This window comes from Trematomus bernacchii, unplaced genomic scaffold (assembly GCF_902827165.1).
Source record: "Trematomus bernacchii unplaced genomic scaffold, fTreBer1.1, whole genome shotgun sequence".
NCBI lineage: Eukaryota > Metazoa > Chordata > Actinopteri > Perciformes > Nototheniidae > Trematomus > Trematomus bernacchii.
In genome coordinates, this window is record NW_022987608.1 from 999,077 (window position 1) to 1,020,129 (window position 21,053).

At 40.9% G+C, this 21,053-nt stretch overlaps 1 protein-coding gene across 2 annotated transcripts; it reads left to right on the plus strand.

The window, feature by feature from the left end:
• LOC117483181 (beta-1,4 N-acetylgalactosaminyltransferase 1-like) lies at nucleotides 1-19,428 on the plus strand. Of its 2 annotated transcripts, none has more exons than XM_034131398.1 (12): nucleotides 1-226; nucleotides 2,741-2,907; nucleotides 6,666-6,809; nucleotides 6,932-7,038; nucleotides 10,195-10,232; nucleotides 11,653-11,719; nucleotides 12,048-12,161; nucleotides 12,448-12,534; nucleotides 12,881-13,065; nucleotides 13,741-13,884; nucleotides 15,870-16,098; nucleotides 19,175-19,428. In XM_034131398.1, the coding sequence occupies exons 2-12, from the start codon at nucleotides 2,741-2,743 to the stop codon at nucleotides 19,354-19,356; spliced, it is 1,464 nt and encodes a 487-aa protein (XP_033987289.1). In that variant the 5' UTR covers nucleotides 1-226; the 3' UTR covers nucleotides 19,357-19,428. The 2 variants fall into 2 exon arrangements, with proteins under 2 accessions (XP_033987289.1, XP_033987288.1); XM_034131397.1 differs by having other exon boundaries at nucleotides 1-135.
• Nucleotides 19,429-21,053: the final 1,625 nt, after the last annotated feature.

Sequence of the window (21,053 nt, forward strand, 5' to 3'; positions counted from 1 at the left end):
CTTTGTTTGGGCCATAGCCAGCACTGGTTTTACGGAAGCATAAAGCAAACAACTCCTGATCCAAATCAGAGAAGTACATTCAAACCTGCCTCTTGATGATTCATGCAGACACTCCAGTGGTGCACATATTTGAAGGTGAGCTACTTTTAATAGCGTTATTGTAGACGTGTTGGAATTCTCTTTGAGTGTTTCACGGGACCAGAGAGGGACCTTGGAAGAGAAAGTGGTAAGAATTCATGTTTCTATAAAATAACCTTGAACAATGATCTAATACAAACGTTATCTTTGTGTTTTAGTCACATACAGAATCACAGGTATTTCTACATTATATTCCATCATGACTTTTTTTTAAATAAATAAGGGAAGGGAACTGTAGCTTATTTTTCTAATCCAATTTTTATATTTTTTGCTGTATCATGGTAGCACTCGATGGGCAACTGATAAAGAATTGTACTTTTTAAAATTCCATTTGTCTATTTATTGTGTAAAGCAAGAATTTACAAAAGAAAACATTTTAAGTGAAACGTATTCGACGACAAAATACACGTTTGGTCTAGTTTTCCCAGATGTATTTGGCTGATTTCAGGAATGTATAAAAGCGCCTCCATTTCAGGTTATCACCTAAGGCAGAAGTAGTGTGTGTGTGCGTGTGTGTGTGTGATTATTTTTTTCTGTTACACTGTCTTTAGAGAAAAAAGTCCTCAACGTTTCAAGTTGAACATTTTCTTTTATATATCTTCTCGACTCAACACAAAAGGGTTCAAAAGTGCTTTGAAATATTTGTGTCATGTTATAATACAGCAGAGACGTGTGTGTGTACCCACATATAGCATTTGTCTACATATATTAATATTTACTATAAATTGTACACTAGTCCCTTAAATACCAATACTAAAACCAAGAGTACTTAAATGCAGAGGCTATTTTGTAATATTATGAATATATATATTTTATTGTGCTTTGTTAACGTGTGGTTTTCCTTAGCTCTAACATTACGATTTGAAAGGCAAAATAAACTCTGACAAAAGAAGAAGAAAAAAAAAGGAAATAACGTTTTCCTAAAAGCAGAAGAGATATAAACTTTACTTTATTTTCATTACCATAAAGAGAGTAGGCGTTATTTATACTGGGGACGGTGCTGTCATTTCTCCACCACTTTTGGAAATGGCCAATTTTGTTAGAAATGTTCTGAAAATAGCACAAAGAATTGTACGCTTTGACAGAGGCTGCACAAGAGGACATCTGGAGGACTGTCCTCACTTTCTGGGCGTATGTCTGTTAACCCAACACGTTAAATATTAGTAATAAAGGAATAGAGTATAGCTTTGCAGCAGCGTATATGCTTACAACAAAAGGTTTAGTAAGCATTGTTTACGGGTGGGGGGGGGGGGGTGCTTAATGCAGTTTTATTTTTATATATAAGAAAGTGTCCCCACCACTTTTTCGAACAAAGTGCATACACCCTTCATAACATTTAAATTAAAAGCCACGCCTTGATGCTTTGTGAAACTGTGCACAAAAGGCCAGGGTGTGTTTTGGCAACATGGGTAACATCAACATGAAGGTCATGGACATTTCCCCCACCTTGGTGAACAGAATGTTCTGGTTTTAGTTGTTGTGACGTGCCCCTATCCTGTTCTTTTCTCTTGTCCTTTGTCTGACTGCAGATAATCAAACACATCCCGGCCGCATGAGAAACATCATACAAACCAGACTGATGGCATTTTGCCATAAAACTTTACCTAATTTAGTTCTCGTCAAACAGGTCTGCAGACATTTGAAGGGTTGGCTACGTTTGGTTTAGTTTTTCTAGATTTGTTTTGGCTTATTTTAGTCATTTCTAAAACCCAATATACTGTAGATAACATACTGCGTAAGCATATTTGTCTTATATAGTTATCATCAAATATTTATTGAAATGCTAAAGCTGCCGTGATGTGGAAAAAACAGACAAACAGGTGAATGTTGCTCAGTGTTGCGGTAATTCATTCTCTCTCAATTTTATTATATGGTTATATGCTATGACTCAAATAAGTCTATAATATCAATAACAATCTGTATATAATAACAATAACAATCTGTATATATACATACATATATATATATATATATATATATATATATATATATATATATATACTCTGGGAGAACTGGTTTTATGGGGAGCCCAGTCTCCATTTGAAGTTTCTATTTCCTTGTACATTGAGAAGAGAAACTGGGCATGTTTCTATAATATCACTGTGGTGGAAATTCCACACTTAATCACCTTTTGGTAAGAAAGGAACAAATCTACAAGTTTAAACCAAGGTTGTGTTGTTTAATGAAAAGATAAAGCATTTAACAGAATCTATTTCCAGCTTGAAGGACAGATAACCCTGCACCAATGTGTGCTACAGAGATCTGAACAGAAAAGCAAGCACTTTATTCTGGAAAAGAGGAAAAGGGAAGGTCTCAGCCAATCAATTTACATTAGAGGCTATTGAAATGTTGGCCAGATGAGAAAAGTACATGGTAATTACAAACCTAACATCAATATGATAACTTGATAACAATGGTCAACAGCTAAACAGTCTAAATTGACTTGTGATATATTTCTACAATAATAACAATCAAATGCTTTTTTCACTGGCGTCAGAAATTCCTCCTTGAATGACCCTGACACACCACAGTTCAGGAACTTTTAACTTTTAAATTGATTACCTGTGTCTTTGGTCATGGTCTATATTTTTTCTCTCTTCAGATGGCTGTTGGTAACAGAGGAACTCTTCAAACTGCATTTATTGGGTGTGTGTTGGTGGCCTGTGTATTATTATCATACACATATTATGAATATCATCATCATACAATCCATAATGTTCTAAAAGAAGTCTTCAAACAACGTAGTCCAATGCCTCCACAAACAAAGAGGTAAAGTGTGTGTTTGTGTGTGTGCGTGTGTGTGTGTGTGTGTGTGTGTGTGTGTGTGTGTGTGTGTGTGTGTGTGTGTGTGTGTGTGTGTGTGTGTGTGTGTGTGTGTGTGTGTGTGTATCGCATAAGGCTGTACTTGGCACTATGACTGATTCGTTGTAAGCATGTAAATGTCTCATGATGTCATAAGTCCTGTTTTCATATATAAATAATCAGGACAAATGCACAAAAGACTTGTGTTTGTGCAGAGCCAATGACAGCCAATGTTAGATATGTCCAAAACGATGAGAGCCAATGTGTCCTATGTAAGGCTTTCCACAAATGATGGGGCGCGAGAGGTGGGCGGTACATCAGTTTTATTTCCATCACCTGTGTCTCATTCTGCAAAACGAGAACTGCATCTGTGAGGTTTAACTCTCTGTACAGGCTGCCAATTGAGTCACAAAAACGACATGTAAAGTTCAGATTAAAGGAAGTCTGAGTTTAAAGATTGGGTGTTGTCCAGGTCAGATGTAGGGGGTACAAAGTTGGGAAGGGTACATTGCCCCCTCCACTTCCCCTGGTTCCCGAAAAACCTTTCTTTTTCACCCTAATTACATAACGTGGTTACAATAGGCGCTTTCACACCAAGTACTTTGCCATACTTAGTTCATCAGAACTTAGTTCATCAGAACTCTTTAGTTCTGATGAACTAAGTCCCCGGCCGGAAGTCCCCGGAGTTGGGGACCTTCAGAGTAAATCGCCAGAAACGCTGACACCTCCTCATCTCCACCGCTCCCATGTTTTCTTTTGTGTTGCCATAAGTTAGTCTCTCTCCGTTTGTGCACTGGGCTAATGCTAATGCTAATAATGCTAATGCGAGGAAAATAAAATGGCGACTTCACAAATCCTTTTGGGAGTTTTACGGGGCGTGGTTTGCAATCCACCTAGCCAATCAGAAATGGGAACCTTTTTCTCCCATGAAAGGGAGTACCTCTCTAGCAGGGACTGAAAAGGGGGTGAAAAGGTTCTTATGAACTAAGACCCCGTTTACACGAGGACGATACGGGTTGTATCTGCAGCATAGTTTCTCTTGCGTATAGCCCTTTCGTTTACACAAGGCCATAATAAAACGATAGAAACGGACCCCGCAAACGATAACGGGTCCCAAGGTGGATAGATCTGCAAACGGAACGCTCTGGGGGGTCCAAACCAGTTTCAAAACAGGTTCGGGTGTGGTCAGAGGACAGCACAGCTGCACTCAGAGACTGCTTTGACACTACAGACTGGGACATGTTCAAGCAGGCAGCCACATACAACCATCACACCGACATACAAGAATACACAGAGACAGTCACGGGCTACATCACCAAATGCATTGACGATGTGACACAAAACAGAGCCATCATCATCCGGGCTAACCAGAAGCCATGGCTGACAGGGGAGGTCCACACGCTGCTGAAGGCCCGCAACATCGCCTTCAGAGCTGGAGATCCAGCTGGGCTGAAAGCAGCCAGGGCTGACCTGTCCCGTGGCATCAGGAAAGCAAAACAAGAATACACCCGAGAAATTACAGGACATTTCAAGGATAGCGGGGACTCACGGAGCCTGTGGCAGGGCATAAGGACCCTAACGGACTACAAACTACCGCCACAGACCTGTGACAGTAATACCTCCCTGCTCAACAACCTCAACGGCTTCTTTGCACGTTGTGAAGCACAGAACAACACACCTGCGCAGAAAACCACCGCCCCCACCGACGACCAGGCTTTGCGTCTTTCACCAGCCAGTGTGAGGAGCACACTGCTGAGGATTAACCCCCGCAAAGCTGCAGGACCTGACAACATTCCTGGTCGTGTGCTGAAGGATTGCGCGGAAGAGCTCACAGATGTCCTCACAGACATTTTTAACATCTCCCTGAGCCAGGCTGTTGTTCCCTCGTGCTTCAAGGAAACCACCATCATTCCAGTGCCAAAGAAGTCATCTCCATCCGGCTTCAACGACTACCGCCCCGTCGCACTAACTTCCACCATCATGAAGTGCTTCGAAAGGCTGGTCATGAAGCAGATCAAATCCACCCTCCCCCATCGCTGGACCCGTTTCAGTTTGCCTACCGAGCTAAACGGTCCACAGAGGATGCAATCTCCTCCGCTCTCCACCTAGCCCTCACACACCTGGACACTAACACTAAGGCTAAGACTAAGACTAAGGACCCATATGTCAGAATGCTATTCATAGACTTCAGCTCAGCATTCAACACCATCATCCCCCAGCAGCTTGTACAAAAACTTACAGACCTGGGCCTCAGCCCCTCTCTCTGCAACTGGTTGCTGGACTTCCTCACAGAGAGACCACAAGCTGTACGGGTCAACAACAACACCTCAGACACCCTCATACTGAGCACGGGGGCCCCCCAAGGATGTGTGCTCAGCCCCCTTCTCTTCACTCTGCTGACGACTGCAAACCCATCTTCAGCACCAACCACATCGTGAAGTTTGCAGACGACACTACTGTGGTGGGTCTCATCAGCAACAACGATGAGACTAACTACAGGAAGGAAGTGAACCAGCTGGCCCTGTGGTCCCAAAACAACAACCTCTTCCTCAACCTGGAGAAAACAAAGTAGATAGTTGTTGACTTCAGGAGAACCCACCGTCGACCCCCTCTCCCCCTGACCATCAACGGCGCTGCTGTGAGGCAGGTGACCAGCACCAAATTCCTTGGGGTGACCATCACTGATGACCTCACCTGGAAAAACAACACCACCGCACTAGCGAGGAAAGCCCAGCAGCGCCTGTACTTCATCCGGAAGCTCAAGCGAGCCGGAGCATCACCCCCCATCATGCTGTCCTTCTACCGAGGCGCCACCGAGAGCATCTTCAGCAGCTGTATCACGCTGTGGTTCGGAAGCTGCACCGCCGCCAACCGCAAGAGCCTGCAGCGCATAGTGAACTCTGCCCAGAGGATCATCGGTGCCTCACTCCCCTCACTACAGGACATATACAACACCCGCCTCACCCGCAAAGCACTCAGCATTGTGGGTGACTCCACCCACCCCTCCAACAGCCTCTTCAGCCTCCTGCCTTCAGGAAGAAGGTTCCTCAGCCTCAGCTCGCGCACCTCCAGGCTGGGCAACAGCTTCCTCCACCAGGCGGTCAGGATGCTGAACCTTCTCCCCTCCCTCCCCCTCTCTGACATCTCTCCCCTGAACACTCCACCCTGCCTCCGACCTTTCTCCCCTGCCCCAAATGGTCCTGGACTCTAACCCCCCACACACACACACACACACACACACACACACACACACACACACACACACACACACACACACACACACACACACACACACACACACACACACCACACACACACACACACACACACACACACACACACACACACACACACACACACACACACACACACACACACACACATTATTAACATTTTAAACTGTATACCCCGGTTATCTAGGCCCTTTGTTTTGTTTAATGTATACCATGTTTATCTAGGCCCTTTTTGTTTTTTGTTTGATGTATATATGTCTCACTGTAGGACTGCGGGAAACGATATTTCGATATTTCTGGATGTACAACATGTAGAATTCTTGACAATAAAGCTGACTTTGACTTTGACTTTGATAAGAGGCACTTCTGAAATTGCTCACTTTTTAACAGAGGTTGTCAAATGGTTTAAACTGTTGTTCTTGACTGGTAAAATGAAAAAGAAGTAAACTGAGTTTTCACTTCAGCACTTCCATGTAACACCCACCTTTACAGATTGCTGCCACCGAGACATCTTCCCCCACCTGGTCCATGCACATGTGCCAAATCTGCAATAATCCTTAAAAACTCTCTGTTTGATGCTGAGTCTGAGGAGGTGGAGCAACGCCGACATAAGGAGTTCCAACAACACAAAGCCAGGTTGGCATGGGCATCGACATATAATTATAGTTTAAAATATCCAGCATCTTTGCACAGCACCTTTTTGATTTATGTTTTATGACTCTGACTCATCCTCACTAACCCTCCTATCTCCCCACCAGGACTGAGTCAGTGTTATCCACACGGCTGTATGCTCCGTCTAACTCTCCCCTGCAGTACCCTATCCAGGGTTTCAAAGTACGACCTATGACCTCAACTTTCATCCCAGGTATGCTACACCGTACGGTATGTCCTTTCATTACTCTGCATTATGACCAGTGCTTGAATTGGGCCGGTACTCACTGGTACGCAGTACCGGCACTTCTGATTTGTACCCATCTGGTACCGTTACTTCTTACTGAGTACCGGCACGGTGCCGGTACGGCGGTACTCAGTACTCAGTAGATGCGTTATGAGGTGCCGCCGCCGCCGCTTTGCCCGCCTCGCCCCCGGAGCAGCAGTCTTCGTCGCCCCAAACACCGCCACCCCTCGGCGGCCCACAAGTGCCAGAGGACCTCGGCAAAACAGAGCCTGCCCAGGTATATTTAAACAAGTTCCCAACTCGCGTGTACAGTGGGGTAAGGCGCTCATTTTGCAACTCATGGTTCAAAAACAGAGATTGGCTGGAATTTCCAGTAAAAAAGATGCCATCTTCTGCTATGCCTGTAGACATTTCGGTTCAAATACATCTAACTCAGATGCCTTCACCACAATTGTACCAGAGTACCAAACGCTGTCTCCTGGTACTCATCTGAGTAACTCACTAAAAATGAAATACTATATGACAGTAAAACAAGAATAGAGTTTAAAAGGGGAGTGATTTGTAAATATCCATAAAGAAATAGAAAAATCTGTTTACAGTTCTGTTTCATATGGATGTTGAGAGATGTATCCATAGATCTCTTAATTTTTCTCTCAAAGTGCACCAGATTTATGCATTTAACTTCAATATTTAAAAAAAAATCTTGTGTTAGATCCACTCCCCACTTATAAAAATAGCACTTTACCCCTGCACCCCCTCTAATCTCAGATGCACCCTGAGTCATTTTGTTTAAGTACAGTGAGCCTTTCTAAAATATACAGTAAAGAGACAAACCCACCAGCATTATAGGATATACTATATGACAAATTCTTGATTTTGGGCTGTATAAATAAATTGACTTGAAACAGTTGCTGATTTAGAGTACTGGCACCTTTTTTATTCCAATTCAAGCACTGATTATGACACAACAGAAGGCTGTGTTGGGTGAATCGTGGCAAAATACAATACAAAAATTAAAGCTGCGAGTATTGATGAGCGGATCTTCGAACGATCTGCGCAGGTTCGCTGCATCATTATCAGACCTGTGAAGTTCTGGGCTGTTTGGAGCATTTTTACCAGAGTTATTCTAAAATCGTGTTTTATGGCGAGCATTGTGTTTCCTTGGCAATGGCATTTGACAACATTTTTAAACTGACACTTAAGGCACGGACACACCAGGCCGATCATCGGCGTCGGTGGGCGTCAGGCCGACGATGAGCGTCGACACGCCCTACTCAGATTGGTGTGTCCCGCACCGTCGGGTCTTTTCAGCCGTGCCGACGCCTTTTCGGCCAAAAACCGGGCAGTCGGCCAAAGGCAGTCGGCAAAACACGCTATTTGTTGTTTGTTTATATCACGCAGTCTGTTCTTCTTCTCTTGGTTATCACACAATCTGTCTTCCGGTTGTTGCCTCTTTTGAATGACGAATACACACTACCGCCGCCTGCTGGTAAGGAGAGTTATTGCCACTTGTACGTGCTTCTTGGCTGTCGGCTAAAGTCTTTGCGGTGTGTTCCAGTGCGACACATGGCCAAAACGCAGAGACGCGAGGCGACGCAACAGTCGGGGTCCGTCTGTGTCAGTTCTTTGGGTTCAGATTGGTGTGTCCGGGCCTTTAGACGTTGTCAGGGCTGGACTGTTAGCACAAATGTGAAGGTTGGGGCCTATTTGAGCATTTTCATAGGAGTTATAGCAACATCGTGTTTTATTGTGAGAAATGTGTTGCAATGGCAACAGCGTTTAAACGAAAACTCACAAGTGGCACAAAAACATGATGAGGGCCGGACCATTAACCATCATCTGAAGTCTGGTGGCGTTTGGACCATTTTCCTTTGAGTTACGACAACATCGTGTTTTATGGCGAGGGAAGCGTTGCTATGGAAACGCCATATGATGAAACCTTAGATTTGGCGTAGAGCTGTTCAGGGCCGCAGTGTTAACCATCATGTGACGTTTGGGGGCGTTCGGAGCATGTCAGTTGGAGTTATGACATCACTGTGTTCCATGGCGAGGGATCGCCTAGCATCGAGCAAACTTGAAAATGGGCACCACTTCGTGGAAACGCCGTGTAGTGAAAAGTTTAGATTTTAGATAACTTTTCATTCCCCTGGTCCCAAGACGCTATTTTCAAAATTTGGAGTCGATCGTAACGCCAAATTCAAAATGGCCAACTTCCTGTACGTTTTTGTATACACCTTTGCAAATTTCTTTCATTTATGCGAAAGTGAAAGTGGGGGGGTTCACGTTCAAAACGGAAGTGGGCGTGGCTTGCGCAATTTTTTACGCACATTTCTGGAACCCATTACATGTGTCTATTTTCACAATTTCTTACGCGTGTGAACAATTTGGTCAGTTTTCATATATGTTGCGGGGGTCAAAAGTGCGTTCAAAGAGGAAAAATAATAATCATAATAATCCTATCGATATCAATAATGTAGGGAGCTACCTGCTGTCATGATTTCGGCGCTTTTTTCTGTGCTTTTGCCCATCGTTTGTACTGTTTTGTGTGTTTTTGGCAGTTTTGTTTGCAATAGGGTCTTTGCCGACCTCTGGTCTCAGACCCTAAAAATGATCAGGAACTAGTGAGGCAGGAAGCTGGATTGTGATTTTTGGCTTGGTTTGATCACGCCCTGATATATTTGCATTATAAAGTTATGTACAGGTTATGTGAGTCAACAAAGCCAGAGGTGAATGAGTGCACTTATGTAACTGGCTGGAAGAGAACTCTCTGCTCCATAGTTTCTCTTGAAATAAAACCATGTTGTACATTTTACTCATACATAATCTGTTTCATATTTAATACTCCATATTTCATATATTTTGAATATATATATATATATATATATTTGTATATATATATAATATCTGCATGTATATTTTCTATTTCGACATGTATATTTTCTATTTTCTATTTTATTTTATTTTATTTCTATTCTTGTATATTTTGTAGTTTTGTTTTATTGTAAAATGCCTTTTATGCTGCTGTAACAAAAACAATTTCCCAATTAGGGATCAATAAAGTACGATCTATCTATCTATCTATCTAACTGGAGAATATGAAAGCACATTTAATTTTCATTTCAGGTCTAGCACTGCATGCACAACAAAGAAGCACCTACACGGTTGGTGTGATCCCACAGATACAGCTGATCTACTTCAGAGAAACCTGGGCTAGTGTTTGGCCGGTTCATACAAGATGGCTGCTGAGAGTTTGAACATATAATTTAAAAACATGTAATATGTATAAAACATGCCACATGTAGAAAACATTGATGGTATTATTATTTTGCACTTGATTTTGAAGTGAGGACGAAACAGAAAACAATACCGTTTGATGACGAAGGCAAATATGTGTCATATTAGAGTCACATGAAAATGATTTATGTATTCATAGAAACGATCAGATTGTACAGCAGCCATCTTGGTGTAGTTCTTGGGCAAAGGGACTGAAACCTAACTGAAAATACCGGGTACAGGTCCTGAAACTGAGAATCTTTGAAAGCCTATATTCATTGGATTTTGAATTCAATTATTTTGTAATTCTTCATCTTATGCCAAAAGTCTTATTGTTCCATAATTGTATTGTTGCCATATTGCTGGGAAAACATTTATTTCCCCTGAACATCCAAAGTTAAAGCTAATGAATATTATGAAAGAGACTTCCCAATCTCCATGGTCTTTCAAACATTCTTTACCAATTGGACTGACTTTAGGGGGTGTAGCTGTTGATTTCGACGCTGTGTGAAATGGCTTTCTTTAATATCTATAACATTAATAAATTATAAAAAGTGAACAAATGCATTCAAAAACAAATTGTTTCTGAAATCCTGTTGCCCAACCTGAACTTTTGTCAGACTTCTAACTTTTTCACAAAATCTCAAAATACAGATTTTTTTCTCAAAATTCCGACTTTTTCTGAACATCTTAAAATCGACTTCATTCTGAAAATCGCAGAATTCAGACTATTTCTCAAAACTTTGACTTAAAATGTAGACTTTTATCTTCAAATTCTGACTTTTTTGTAAAAATCTCAAAGATTCAACTTTTTTCAGAAATGTAACACTTTTTCAGAAAATCTAAAAATATATATTTTTATTTAAAGAAAATCTCGGAATTCTGACAGAAATGTCTCATTTTCTGACTTCGTTCTAAAAATGTGGACTTCCTTTCAGAAATGTCTAGGGATTCTGACTTTTCCTCACAATTCTGATTTTTGAAATTTTTAATAAAAATCAGGGCAACAGTTTCTGCACACCAGCATTGAACAAAGAGTCCTTGCAATATATAAAGTTCACATTGGATTTGATCATTATCTGATGAAAAGCACAGGTTACCCGAAATCCTTTGCAATGAAATGCTAACGTTTTTCTGAGTAGGACGCAAAATAATTGATCTTTATTTTTTCAGCCCATCTATTTTTCCAAACTTTTTCTTCCTTTCCTGTTTATCTTGATGTATAAATTAGAGATTAATGGTACATTTTCTTTATTGGTTAAAATAAATGATGAAGATTGACGATTTACTGAGGTGTGTCGACTCTAGGTCTTTTTGGAAGTGTCCAAAGGAGTCCTGAAAACAGTGATTCCAGCTGGAGGAGCACAGGTCCATGGTGAGATTTAACTAAATCTGACTGGTTAAACAAATAAACAAACAATATCTGACAATGGTTGACGTTCTGCATTTACTTAAGTAACTTTTCAGACCAGATTTAAAGTAGGATCAAGTGCATCATTGCTAAATTCTGTGCACTGTCTGACAGTTAGGAAGCCGTACCAGTGATTGTTTTTTAAGAGGCATCTGAATGTAGCCGTAGCGTATGGCATAGCCACTCAATAATTCAAAATAACCGAATACAAATATTATTGTAGTTATATAACGAAGCATCATTCATTTTTGTCCATGTGTTCTCTCTTTAATATTGTGGAAAAACACAACAGGTAATGGTGAGAGCCGACTGATGATGGAGTCCAGCAGCCTGGAGACCCTCAATGAGCTGCTGGCTGATGTGACCTATACCAGCACTGTTTACCACATACACACCGGAGACCTCGGTATGCATTTGAGACATTACAAATAATCGTTATTTAGAAAAATGTTCTTTGCAGAAAGGAAACTCACAAAATAACATGCATAAAACCTATTAGACAAAATGAAATCAAAAATAATTGCAAAATCATAAAGTTATCAATGCTTTGTACAGGTTTGTTTTTATAAATGTTTGTTTCCGTGTGTGTTTAATCTAGAGACTTTTAAATGTGAAAGTGTGCCCACTAATTGCTTTTACTACCTAATGTATTATCAGTGAGACACAGCTTAGCTTTCCTCTTCTGTTCTCAGCATCCTTCCAGTTTGAGGACCATGAAGGTGTGTTTCCCATTACCATCAAACAGCCTCAACCTCCAGTCCTGTACGACATGGGAACAGGTGGGAGTTCACTCACCGTGGGGATAAAACACTAATTTATTTATGGCAGGAAGCAGCTGCTTCTCTTCTTTGTGGGATATACATTCAAGCATCAATCAGTGAGCCATATAAAAGCTAAAATGCTGTATAGTATATTCCGGACTACTTCACCAATCCTGTTAATGTTGACCAATGTAAAATCAGTTACCGTTGAAATAATCCATACCTAATTCAAGACACAAATTGAATAGATCTGTCAGGTCTGAACACGTAAACAGAACAGCCATGAGCTAACAGCATGGACAGTGGAACTCATGATGTCTTCATGTGTCTTTTCTTGAAAAAACTCTTCTTCTTTTTATTTCAGATATCAACTCTCAAGTCACCATCACCACAAAGACGTTCCTGCGCTACCCAGAACTCAATCGGTTGTTGAAAAGCATCCGGCAGTTCTATAAAGACATAGAAGTCATCATCGCAGATGACAGCTTTGTAACAGAGAAAATTACTGGTGGAGATCATACCAAACATTTCATCATGCCTCCAGCACAGGTACATTTAAAAGTGGCACTATACAACACAAATGAGCATTACATGGAATTTGGCTTTAGAAAATAGAAAAGGCAGTGAGTTAAAGGTAGGGTAGGTAAGTTTGAGAAACCGGCTCGAGATACACTTTTTGTTATATTCCATGGAATGCTCTTAACATCCCGATAGCAATGAATATCTTAAGTGCTTTGACAACATATCCATAAAAAATGTCATCTGTGGAAGCCGTAGTACTGTAAAAAGCACGACCAATCATTTTAGCCGGCCTGGCTAAAATAACTGGATGGCCTACCTGCCTGTCAGCCTTCCATCTGTGCACAAACTTATCTCGTGCCCTCATTGGTCATGTGCGCGTTCGTGTGTGTTGGAGGAGGGGCTCTGTAAGGAAGTGGCAGATTTTCTCCGGTTGTGTATTTTCAAATTCTAGCGATCTCGGGGGCGGGTTCCCCAAACTTACCTACCCTACCTTTAACAAGGGGGGGCATAGGCAACCTGTTTTACCTCAACTGGACCGATTTATCCTCACACAACTTTGCAATATCCCTGGATGTTAGGGGGGTCAGAATTTGGAAAAGGTCCACTGGGCGCCCACTTTCTCCCATCTCAAAACTGTCTCTATTTTCAAGTTATTAACTGACAACGATGGTCCAATCATGAAATCATATTTTCCTCCATCAGGGCTGGTTTGCTGGCAGGAACCTGGCGGTCTCCCAGGTCACCACCAAGTACTTCCTGTGGGTGGACGATGACTTCCAGTTTACCAAGTGGACGAATATCGAAGAGATGGTGAGAGTGATGGAGGCGAACCCTGAACTTGACGTGGTAAGTCAAAGCAAGACACGGCAAGTTTTATTTATATAAAACATGAATAAAAAAAAACATGATGGATATAAATACAAGAATAATTAAAGCTGCGCGCAGCGATGAGCGGTCGTTCGGCGATCCGTGCAGGTTCGCTGTTGTCCGCACGTCGGCGCTTCACGCAGGTGTCTTGAGGACCCAGCCATTGCCAAATTTGGGAAGTTTCGAGCCAATCGGACAATGTCTTTAGGACTTACATCAGTAACATAAGCACTGTGTTTGTTTGCCAGTAATCTGTCGCCATGGCAACTGCATATGATGACACCCCATATTAGGCTTAAATGTCTTGAGGTCCGCATCGTTATCAAACATGTGACATTTTGGGCCGTTAGGAGCATGTTCACTGGAGTTATGGGAAAAACCGTGTTTCACGGCGAGCATTGTGTTTCCATGGCAACGGCATTTGACGAAATCTCAAAACTGACACGTAAATGTCTTCAAGGCTGGGCTGTTAACACACACATAATGTTTGAAAACGTTTTGACCATTTACACAGGAGTCATAGCAACAACGGTGTTATGGCGAGGAATGCCTTGCCATGGCGACGGTGTTTGATGAAAACTCACTGTTTTCATCAAACACCATTGTTGAGGGCCGGACCATAATCCATCATCTGAAGTCTGGGGCTATTGGGAGGATTTTCCGTGTAGTTACGACAACATCATGTTTTATGGCGAGCATTGTGTTCCCATAGCAACGGCCTATGATGACACCCAATAATAAATGTAGAGCTGTTCAGGGTCGGAGTGTTAATGATAGTCTGAAGTCTGGTCCCGTTTGGACCATTTTCCATGGAGTTACAGCGACATCGTGTTTTATGGAGAGGGATGCTTGCTATGGAAATGCCATATGATGAAACCTTAGATTTGGCGTAGAGCTGTTCAGGGCCGCAGTGTTAACCGTCAGCTGGTGTTTGGCAGCGTTCGGAGCATGTCTGTTGGAGTTATGACATCACCGTGTTCCATGGCGAGAGATGGCCTAGCAACTAACTTGAAAATGGGCGCAACATCACCACAACGTCGTGCGTTGAAGTTACGACTTGGATAACTTTTCATCCCCCTGGTCTGGAGATGCTACTTTCAAAATGTTGAGTCGATTGGATAAAATCCCTTGGAGTAGATTGTGAAAGTATTGGACGTGATAAAACGATTTTTTCCAAGGCCAAATTCAAAATGGCCGACTTCCTGTACATTTATAGACCTCCAAGAGGCTTTTTGGTTCGTCTCTGCGCAAATTTGGTTTGTTTACGTGAAAGGGGGGGGAGTTTACGTTAAAAGTGGAAGTGGGCGTGGTTTACCATTCAAACCTTTATAAACCAACAGCAGTATTTTGAAGTCAAGTCTCTGTCCGATAGGAAGTCAATTTAAAGACCTCAGAACTGGAGTGATCCACTTTCTAAGTGTTAGCGGGGACTTGAAGACACCATTACAGTAGTCGAGTCAACTGAAGATGAACGCATGGACAAGTTTTTCCAAATCCTGCAGTCAGAAGTCCTTTATTCGTAGATATATTTCATCAAGTTGCTAGTAGGCTGACTTTGTAACAGTCTTAATGTCACTGTTGAAGAGAGCTAAGCCAGAAGGAAAAGCTGTCAATCTACCGGTCCATCTTCGTTCCTACCCTCACTTGAGGTCATGAAGAGGGGGAGGGCATAACTTTAAGAACAACATTGTGAATTCAAGCTGCTAAAATGGGTTTTCTCCGGACGTTTGCCAATAATATATGCCTAAAAATAGCATAATAGGAGACCTTCAGGGCATCTGGAAGCTTTTTGACATCCTCCTGGATCCTGCTTTTTATATATAGTCACATAATCATTTATCTGTACACACACAACATCTATTGCACTACTTTCTGTAGCTCTCCCCAAGGTTTCTAACATTGTTCCTCGTTAATTGTGGGGTTTCATTTTATAATCAGTTCTCTTGTCTCTCTGTTCCTATCAGCTTGGTGGGAAAGTAAAACAAAGTCAGTTTGACTTCTCTCTCCGCTATGAGGAAGGAGACGAAATGGAAGGTGGCTGCTTGAACAGGACGTTTAAAAGCAGGTTCCACTCTCTTCCTGGTTACCCACAATGCTCAGTGGTCAGTGGGGTGATCAACTTCTTCCTAGCTCGTACAGATGCTGCAAAGAGGGTGAGATTCGACCCTAAGCTCAAGAGGGTAGCACACTCAGGTAGGTCTACACCGGCTTAGCACATAACTTACGGTAGAAATATTTTATACTTCGTCGGATCTGCACAAACTAGATATCATATGAAAGCTGAGATTCCACAGATTCCAATGGTATAAGTATCAAATCAAATCAAATCAAGTTTTATTTATATAGCACATTTTTCAAACGATTTTTGGTCGAGCCAAAGTGCTGTACATATAATAATTACCTTACAGTAAGGACACTTTACAGCAAATACAACAGCACAGTTTGTGCAGAATATCAGTATGAGAAAACGACACCCTCTGTCCTTAGACCCTCCCATCGTACAAGGAAAGACTTTCGGAGAAAACCCACAGTTTAAGGGGAAAAATGGGAGAAACCTCAGGGAGAGCAACAGAGGAGGGATCCCTCTCCCAGGACGGACAGACGTGCAATAGATGCCGTGTGTAAGATATAATACATTTTACAGCGTAGGTAGACCGAATGTTTGGAAATGCATGTGTCTATAATAAGAAGATGAATCCACGTATAATCACTGTGTGACCAAAACTCCAAGCAAAGACAACACACAACTTAACTTTACGGGGCCAAAACGGCAAATACGTCTTACCTTTGTTGTTTTCTGATCAAAGGTTGTGTTCAATGGCATTAAAACACATAAAAACGCCTCTGAAGGTTAATCCAATGTCTCTGTGTCCCTTTGAAATGATTACTGATAATCCATCATGATTCATATTTATGACAATAAGAGTAGTTTTCATATATAGCCGCTATGAGAGCTACGAGAGTGTATGAGAGCTTCCGGTTTTGGGCATGCTGGCTGCGCTTCACTCTCATTCACCAATGGTAATGTTTAGATGGATTTAGGCACTCCCCCTTGATTCTATTGGCTCTAACGGTTCAAATCACCAAAATCGACCAATGGGTTCCAGAGATATGGCAAATACACCCAAATGACCCCAGCGGTGGGTTATTTTTTCTAAACCTCTCTAAAAAGGTCAAATTTCACTTGTTTCGCATCAATCTTGATACAGGGTACTTATTATATGTTATAGTTTGGATTCCTAAAGCTTTTAGTCTACTATCCCATCCTTAAAGGGTGGTCTTCATTACGTATAAGTAATGTTTTTTTTTTGGACGGACATTTAATTTGTTTTACTATTAAAAATAACATTGTTAGAACATTATGCCCTACGCTCTTAAAACGTTTTCAGCTGCAAGTAAGATTTTATGTTGCCAGAATGTTATTATTTTAGAGAAGGATAACATGCTTTATGTTTAAAACATTGTGCAAATGTTCTGTGGTAACAATTTACTACAATATTTTTACATTATTAGGGGGGGGGGGGGGGGGAGAGACATACACAGTAGAAACAAACACATACAAACACTAACAGGGGTTTAAGGGACGGACAGTGATAGTCGGTCCGTTCTTCTATATGTCTGTCTTTGGTTTTCTAAGTGTTATTCGATCCATATGACAATAGAGATATGTGCATAAACAACAAAAACACTTGGGGTATAATGTTCGAACAATGTTATCACCAAACATTTTAAGAATGTTTTTAGAGAACGTTATCCTACCTTTCAGAAGTACAGTACATTCTAGGAACCAAAATAAAACTTCTCGATGAAACCATTCCTAGAACAATGAATGGTAACATTCTCAGAATGTTGTTAGAACCAACAATGTCTAACTGGGAACTCAGACATGCCTACGCAACATGCAATATCATGAATTGCATATGCTTGTTTTTTTTTTAAAAAGGAAAATGTGGCGGCATCAGATTTTTTTTAAACATCCTTTTCAAACAAATGCAACAAGTTTGTATTTTAAAGCGCACTACAAATAAATCTGACGTTGACCATGACCGTGTTAATATTTCGCATCACAGGAACGTTTTATAAAAAAAGAATAATCTCCTGAAAACATTATCCAAATGTTGCTTTCAAAATGTTCTTCATTTGTTATCATGTAACATTGAGGGAACGTTTTATAAAGAACATCTTTAATTAGCTACCCAACAACGTCCAAAACACATCCTTAGAATGTTGCAGGCAAAATGTTCCACCTTTGTTAACATATCACATTAAAGGAACATTTTATAAAAAAACTTTCTGTCATCTCAGGCCTCAATAACATCCTCAAAACATCCTCTGAATGTTGCAGTTAAAACGTTATGTCTTAGTTAACCTTAAACCTTATAGGAACATTGTTTGAAAAAATAAACATCCTAAAAAGGTTCTTTGAACATCAGATTAAAACGTTTCTTTAAAACCTTATTAGAACCTGTAGGTAATGTTAGCCAAAGTTGTGAGAACGTTCCCCGCTAGCTGGGTGAGACCTGAAAAACAGGCTTGGGGCTTAACAGGTTAAAAGGTCCAATGCGAAACGCCACTATGAGACAAAGTACAACGTTTTGGACCAGACTCAAGTCTGAACTGAGGTCACAGGAAATAAGCAGGTTTTAATTTGTGGCTAGATCTAAGTTCTCTCACTGAACAGAAGAAAGTGGGGGGTGGGATATAAGAGGGACAGAAAGAGAGACTGTTTAATTGTTAAGATGTGTTGAGACTGATATATTCTAAAGTTATCAAGATGTGAAGCAGTTAAAGGAAAAGAGAAACTCAAGCTGCTGCTACTTCATTTTATTTTTCAAAAATCAAGCACTTTAATTTAAAAAGCACAATTTTCCAAAAGCTATTTTATTTATTTCCTCTATTTTATTTTTAAATGCAGCCCGAGAACATCATTATACATATCTACAGTATTATATTTCTGTATAGTTCAATGTTAAATATTGTCTAAATGTTTTTTAATTGTACTTTCTTTGTTTGATTTGACAGTCAGTTGTTGATTACATGTTTATACAGCTATCAGGCTACTTATATCACACTAATTCATAGATGAAGTTAGACATTATGAAGTTATGGACCTTTGCTTGAGGAATTATTTTCTAATCGGACCTTGTTGAATTGTAATTGAATACCCCTGGTCTAGACGGTTAGTAGTGGCAAGAAGTCCACACTCTTTCAGTTTTTACTGTCCTTGATAGAGGTATGCCTTTTTCCAAATGTCTGTCTTTTCTTCCAGAGTTCTTCATCGATGGCCTGGGCTCCTTAATGGTGGCAACATGTGGCCATGTGTCCATTGGCCATCAGGGCAATAAGAAACAAAAGACGAACTACAGCAGGTTCAGGCACCCTGGGAAGGCTGATCTAAACTCAAAGCTTCGTCATCTATTCTTCAAAAACAACATGAAGTGTCTAAATTAACAATAGAAGACCACTAGAGAATAATGTATGGAGCAGGGATGGGCAACTTGGATGGTGGTGGGGGCCACATAATTTATGTACTGGCCACCAGGGGGCCGCAGATTCACTTGGAACACACACACACACACACACACACACAAATTCTATATTGTATGTAATTATTAACAAATATACCAAGTCTGACATCTTCTTTGACATTTTTCAATCTTTCAGGGAACATCCTCTAACAAGCTCACTAAACAAATATCAGTTCACATAAATGTTATTTAATTTTTACAAGTGGCATGTTTGTATTGAACAGGTTATTTAACAGTGGAATGAAACTATTTTAAACTATTGGAAAGCACGGAAAATGCGCGTGCATTAAGATTAAACATTAAGATGACATAAACATGAAGTCATGAACACTAACCCAGACATTAGTTGTCTAACTTGAACCTAAGACACTTGTAGCCTCTGCTGACGCCCAATAAGGGGAATGTCAACACCGGTCAACTCTTGCTCTGGAGGCTCGACTACATGAGACGTTGAAATATCGCGGGACAAAGACGCCGGCATCCTTGAGAGCACATTTTTCATCATTGTTCCACAATGTTTATCATCATGAAATTAATATCTATATATTTTAAACGACATGCACTGCTTACCGTTTTCATACTTTATATATCTTAGCATATTCATACACACTGTTAATACTGTTCATACTGCTCATAGGCTACTGTGTATATCTAGTGTATTCATACCCCTCACTGTTTATTCATCATTCAATTCATTCTATATTTTATTCTGTAGATTGTGTACATTACTTTTCACTTTACTGCTTTCTGCACTCCTGGTTAGAAGCTAAACTGCATTTTGTTGTCTCAGTACCTGTAATCTGTGCAATAACAATAAAGTTGAATCTAATCTTGAGCAGGAACAAATGTATTTACTTAGTACATATCTGACATTAACGATTATCCACATGTGTGCATTCTTTATAAATGCAAACTGGTCAAGACCACTGACGGAAGTAGTTTTGAAAAGTAATAAGTGGTTCTGTCTTTTACATGTAGGATTCAACCCGCCTTGTATTGATTTGTTTTAAAATGAACAGACACTTGAGTCATTAATTTGCACTGATATAATTATTCTGGGATTTCTATTGCATCCACTTCATCTGCAACGAAGAACGCCAGCGCAATTTCCGCCATTACAAATCGAGTCAAGCCGACTCCGAGCTGTCCGACTTCAGGCGAGCTTTTTGAGACCTCCCCCAGCTGCAATCGGCTATTCTCGTCTACTTTCGAGGCGAGCCACAGCTCATCTCAAACAAGCCTATTGACTAACATTGGGAAAGACATGTCTGTAAATCGTTGGATAATTTATTTTTTAACTAAATGAACATTTGTATAGCCCTTATTAAAAACATTCGGTCCTCAAGTTGTAAAATGTGCTAATAACGTTATTCTCAGAGTTATTTTCCTCTGCATTATGAACGTGGATCCAACCCACGGGACCGCGCCGCCCGGCACGTTCATGTGACGTGTTCAGTACTACATGAGTTTTACCTTTACCCATGGATGCACAATAAGAACGGATTATATGATATGAATACTTTCGTGACGTTTCGCTCTCTCAAAAGTTAGGCCATTTTGTCCTCATGCGCCAATGAGCAACTCTCATAGGAATGAACGAGGCCCCGCCTCCCACGCTGT

What these genes read in the sequence shown, in the direction of transcription:
- LOC117483181 (XM_034131397.1), top strand. Translation starts at nt 103, where the DNA reads ATGCAGACACTCCAGTGGTGCACATATTTGAAG. An exon ending in AGTGGTGCACATATTTGAAG is followed by an intron (nt 136 to 2,740) that starts GTGAGCTACTTT and finishes TTCTCTCTTCAG; the next exon opens with ATGGCTGTTGGTAACAGAGG. An exon ending in ATGCCTCCACAAACAAAGAG is followed by an intron (nt 2,908 to 6,665) that starts GTAAAGTGTGTG and finishes CCACCTTTACAG; the next exon opens with ATTGCTGCCACCGAGACATC.